The following is a 5151-nucleotide window of genomic DNA, read 5'->3' as shown; positions in this document are numbered from 1 at the left end:
TGGAGAGGAATTGGAGCCTAATATTTAGCCACATCCCCATGCCAGGTAGTGGGGATTAAAAAAAAATCATATTCCATGACTATAACACCAGTAGAAAGGAATATTTTAAGTCTGTGGCCCATCCCCACAAACTCTGACCTTTTTACAAATTCTTTAAGACTTTTATTAAGAGATGCTTGCAGTTTGCTATCTTTCCAGTGTGTGTTTGCAGGGTGGGGTGAGGGGGAAGAAATCAGGTATAGCATTTCATATTAAAAAGAAAGGTTGTTAAAAACCTGAGCTTGGTTGGATAAGCAGAAAACAACTTGTCAAATCTTTTAGCTTTGTTGGTCCTGAAAGGAGACTGATGGAGTTTAGGTAAGAAATATGGAAAAACTCATGATGGTAAATTGTGAGTTATCCAAACAGCAAGGAAAACAGCAAGTGCGGAAGGTCTGTGTTCTTATCCCTGGATTTCCATGTTCCCTTATTCCTTCTTGTTTGATAGCTGAGTAGTGCCAGGTTGTTGGCTGATGGTCTCAGGAGCCAGGGTGTCTCCAGCTGGTGGTCCAGAGGTCTCCTTGGTCTCTTTGCCATCTAGTGGTTTCGCATTCCGTGGGCGTCTGCGTAGGTAACTGAAGTTAGGATGGTAACAACGTTGACTTATTGCTTCGACTTCGGTCTCATTTGCCTGGGGGCTTCTGTTACATTTTTCTCCTCCCTCCTCTCTCGGCTGTCTCAGACAACGCTGCCCCAAGCTGAGAAGCTGCCTGAAGCCCTGGTATACGCTCTGTTTCACTGGTTTGCTTTGCTCTGCATGGACACACTGACCTTCCGCATGCACCACTTCTGCGCTCACAGAATTGGAACACTGGGGCTGATACCCATAGGATGTGTGCATCAAATAAGACTGGCCACTGTAGGGCAGATTCCCATCGTCTGGTGCACTCCTTGCTGCCTCGTTCTTTGGCATGCTTTCACAAAAGTGGTAACTCTTGTGAGGCGGACTCCTCCTTAGACCCAACGAGCACTTGCAACGGTCTGCAGCGTATATGCTGCCTTGCACGGGAATGCCGCCGGGACCTGTGACATTGGCAGCCTCCAGGCCTTTATCCCCTAGAACCACATCAAACTCCACCCTCTCCCCATCGCCCACGCTGCGATGGTACTTATAGGGATTGTTCTTCTTTATGGCCGACTGATGTACAAACACGTCCCTCTTATTGTCGCTCCTTGTGATGAAGCCATAGCCATTTCGGACGTTGAACCACTTGACCGTGCCCCAGACCTTCCTTTCAATCACCATCTTCTCCTCTGCAGGGATCAGTGAAACTAGGAGGGGTTTACTCTTGATGGATGCAACCTGCAGATCCTCCTGCATTGCAGGTTTGTTGTTCAGGACCATTGCACAGTTTGGTTTTACTGCTTCAGGCTATCAGTGGTGCACAGTGCCCCAGGTCTTAGAAGACAAATAAAGTCAGGAGTGGAGCTACTGCTACCTTCAAGCTTGTGCCGTCAGCTCTGGGCTGGGTTTAGCCTCTCGCAGCTATCACAGTGAGAGGCCAACGCTTCAGGCAACATTTTTAATCAATCGGATTGCAGCTTTCAGGTTTCCCAGCTGAACCAGCGGTTGATTGGCTCAGCCACATGTGATGTCACAGAACTAAAACGCAGTTGAATTGTTACCTAATTCACAAGATGAAATGAGAGGGAGAATCTTGTATGTCCTACATCAATCCCAATATCCTGTGGCCAAACTAGAGCAAATCTTTTAGAAAGACAGCAGAGAGCAAGGAAGGTACAATGGTTAGGGTGCTCACCTGGGATTTGGAACACCTCGGTTCAATTCCCTGCTTTGTCACTAGCTTCTTGGGTGCCTTGAGCAAGTCACTTTGTCTCTCTGTGCCTCAGTTTCCCATTGGTAAAGTGAGGATAACAGCACTGAAAGTTTGCAAGGTGCCCCATTACTATGGGGCTAAGTCTCATAGATAGGCAGTATCTTGCCTGCTGCAAGGCAGGAACGGAGGCCCAGAATCTGCTCTTAGTTACCTTGATCTGAAACAGGAGTAGCTCTGTCAGCTTCACTGGAATCACTCCGGATCCTTTCTGATATGAGATCACAAGCAGTCTAGCTGTTCCACAGGTAGAAGCAGCCATGGGTGAAGCTCAAAAGATTTGGAAGTTTGCTAGATAATCAGAGGCAGCCTGTGCTGAAAGAGCTTGCAAGTAATGCAAGACAGTCAAAAGAAGGTCTATCACTCCCATTTTACAGATGGGAAACTGAGGCCCAGAGGGATTAAGTGACTCACCCCAGGTCACACAGGGAGGCTATGACAGAGCAAAAAAAATGAACCGAGCTCTCCTGCACCCTCATCCTGTGCCTGAGCCACAAGACCATCCTTCCTGTCATCTCCAGGATGCCAGTTTCATGCTGGAGTAAATCCAGTGCCCTCATTGGCATGGCCCTAGATTTACACTGGAATAACTGAGGTTGGAACCTGGCACTGACGCTGGTTGGTCTAATTTTTCCTTGGATTCGGTCAATCAGTGTTTCCCCTGGTTTGACTCGGCAGTGAAGTGATGTGTCTGTTTTAGGGAGTTGCCTGTTTCCTCCTTTGCCATTGTGTGTGTGTATATATGTGGGTTTTTTGTTTTTTTTACACTTTCTTACAGTTTCTCAACGCCTATTAATCACTCTGCCAGTGGGGTGGGTTTGGTTTTCTCACGGTGATTGCTTAAGGAGATTCTCAGCAAATGAAGCTCTGTTCTTTCCTTCGCTCCCCTTGTCTGCTAACCCTCAGTTCCCCTGTGATAACAATGGGCTAGAAGCTGCCACCCTGACTTCACAGAGTAGTACCTCACTCCCTGAATAGTCCTGCAGTAGTCAACCGAGTTGCTCACTGAATAATTTACTACTGAATAAGAGGGTGGCAATATCTAGCTCATTATGGGTTAATACAGCAGTTTCTTTGTATTACAGAATTTTCATACACAAACCCTATAGTTCAATGTCACCAGGCTCGATTTTGCTCTTCGTCACACTTGTTTCAATCCAGAGTAACTCAATCTCATTGCAATGTCTCCTTTTCATGGAGTCACAGGGTCTGGTCCGTGCCGCAGCCTGTAACCAGTCTCTTGGAGTCACCCCTCTAGAGTGTTGGGTACGTCTACACTGCAGTTAGACACCCGTAGCTGGGCTGGGCCAGCTGACTTGGGCTTTTGGGGCTTGGGCTAAGGGGCTGTTTAACTGTGGTGTAGACATTTAAGCTTGGGCTGGAGCCTAGGCTCTAGGATCCTGTGAGTCCAGATATCTACACTGCAATTAAATAAACCCTTAGTCTGAGTCAGCTGGCATGGGCCAGGCACAGGTGTCTAACTGCAGTGTAGATGTACCTCGGGAGCCCACACAGTTCCACGGGGGCAGCCCTGCAGTGTCCATGACTCCGAAACCGGGCTTTCGGGCACCATCCCTTCCTGTCCGCCTCTGTGGCTCCCTGCAGCTAATCCATTCAAGCTAGACTCCTGTGTGGGGCTGTGATGGGGTGTTCACCACAGGCAAGGCAAAGCAGGTTACATTAGGTGAGTCAACCTGATAGGCTGCACCTGTGGGAGTGCCAGGGCTTGACGTGGCTAATCTATGAAGGGCTAATTGATGGTGAAGCCCAGCTGGGCTTGTATAACACCAGCAGGCTCAGAAAAGAAGGGGGCTGCAGGGGAAGCCGTCTGCAGTCACTCTCTGAGAGAAGGGAGGTATGTTTGGGGCTACAGAGCTAAGCAGTCTGGGAGGCGGGAGTTTGGGCTGATAAACCAAGATGGGGGGATGCCCCAAGATAGAACAGAGAGCCAGGAAAAACACCAGGGAAATAGCAACAGGGTCTGGGAGCAAGCAGACAATAGTCGCCAGACTCAAGTCCCCCGGACTGCAACGCAGAGTAGTGGGCGGGCCTGGGTTTCCCTATGAGCAGCTGGAAACGTGACACAGAACCTAGCCGTGGACTGGAAGGCTGTCAGGAGCCGATAAGGAGAGCTGATCCCGTGGGACTCTGACACGCTGGAAAGGAAGGACTATACAGTGACCTACCCAGAGGGCTGAGTCAAAGAGGGAACAGCCTGAGTCCAGAGAGCAAGAGCAAAACCATGGGGCATGTGACCGACAGAACCCCAGGGGCGCCAGACTGGATGGGAGCTAAGCCCCTGATGTACAAGGAGGCTCCATAGCATGGGGTGGACCTTGTTATAAAGGCACAATGCTTTGGGGCCCGCAGCTCTTAGGGGGTATTTGCAGTCACACCAGGTAGCCTTTTCTTTTCAAAACAAGGTAACACTATTAGCCACCCACTACAGAATTTGAAAGTCCTTTGGTTAGCTTAGAGAAGCAAAGGTTAAGAAAGAGCTCGGTCTGGCTGACATCAGGCCTGTCCCCAGCCCAGCTAATAAGGAATCCATTTTGGCCCTGACTCTCCCTCTGTCTTTTTTCCCCAGCTGTGTGTCCAGTATCTCTCTGTGCGCTCAGCTCTTAATGCAGCCACCTGGCACCTTGGTTCTCCAGCGCAGGGCCTTTCCTGCAGAGAGGTGGGGGCAGAGTGGCAAATCTCTTTTCTCTTGCCTGTTAGTAGGTAGGTGTGAATGTCCTGGCCATGGGGGATTCTGTTGCCTTTCCGGATCCTCTACTGCGATGGGTTGGGTTTCAGTCAGTCATTTAACGACCGTTTCATACCAGCCCAGTTAGTGTCACACATCCACGTCTCCTGTTCTGCCCCGACAGCAGCTTTTCAATCCATTACGCTCTGCGCCTAGCAATGCAACGCCCAAAGGGAAAGTGAGACGCACGTAGGAATGCCCGTCACACTCCTGTTCTACAACAATGTAACTGAGATCAGAATCGGCCCCCCAGACTTTGGTTATTCCCAGCAGGGAGCATTATATTCAGTAGTAAGTGTTTGCAGGATTAAGCTCAGATTCTTCAGGGAAGGGACTGTGGATTTTATTCAGCTGTTAAGTGTCCTGCACATTTGTGGCCATATATATATGGTTAGCAAAACATTTGGAGAAGGGTGATCCAGTGGATATAGAGTACTCGGACTTTCAGAAAGCCTTTGACAAGGTCCCTCACCAAAGGCTCTTAAGCAATGTAAACAGTCATAGGATAAAAGGGGAGGTCTTCCCATGGAT

The 5151-nt window shown here is 49.2% G+C and overlaps 1 protein-coding gene across 1 annotated transcript; it reads right to left on the bottom strand.

Moving 5' to 3' along the window:
• Window positions 1–466: 466 nt before the first annotated feature.
• On the bottom strand, window positions 467–3418 carry LOC102942451 (Y-box-binding protein 1-like). The gene is made up of 3 exons (XM_037891573.2): window positions 3373–3418; window positions 2029–2085; window positions 467–1293 (listed from the first exon to the last, which is right to left on the bottom strand). Exons 1-3 carry the CDS (start codon window positions 3416–3418, stop codon window positions 467–469), a joined length of 930 nt encoding a protein of 309 aa, XP_037747501.2.
• Between the last annotated feature and the right edge of the window lie 1733 nt (window positions 3419–5151).

Source organism: Chelonia mydas, chromosome 2 (genome assembly GCF_015237465.2).
Source record: "Chelonia mydas isolate rCheMyd1 chromosome 2, rCheMyd1.pri.v2, whole genome shotgun sequence".
Classification (NCBI taxonomy): Eukaryota; Metazoa; Chordata; order Testudines; family Cheloniidae; genus Chelonia; species Chelonia mydas.
The sequence above is the reverse complement of the archived record's forward strand: the minus strand, read 5'-3'. Positions and strand labels throughout refer to the sequence as shown.

Coding starts and splice junctions, on each gene's coding strand:
- LOC102942451 (XM_037891573.2), bottom strand. CDS start 3,418: ATGGACACTGCAGGGCTGCCCCCGTGGAACTGTGTGGGCTCCCGAG. Junction 2,086..3,372: donor GAACTGTGTGGGCTCCCGAG/GTACATCTACAC, acceptor ATCTCATATCAG/AAAGGATCCGGAGTGATTCC. Junction 1,294..2,028: donor TACTCCTGTTTCAGATCAAG/GTAACTAAGAGC, acceptor TGATCCCTGCAG/AGGAGAAGATGGTGATTGAA.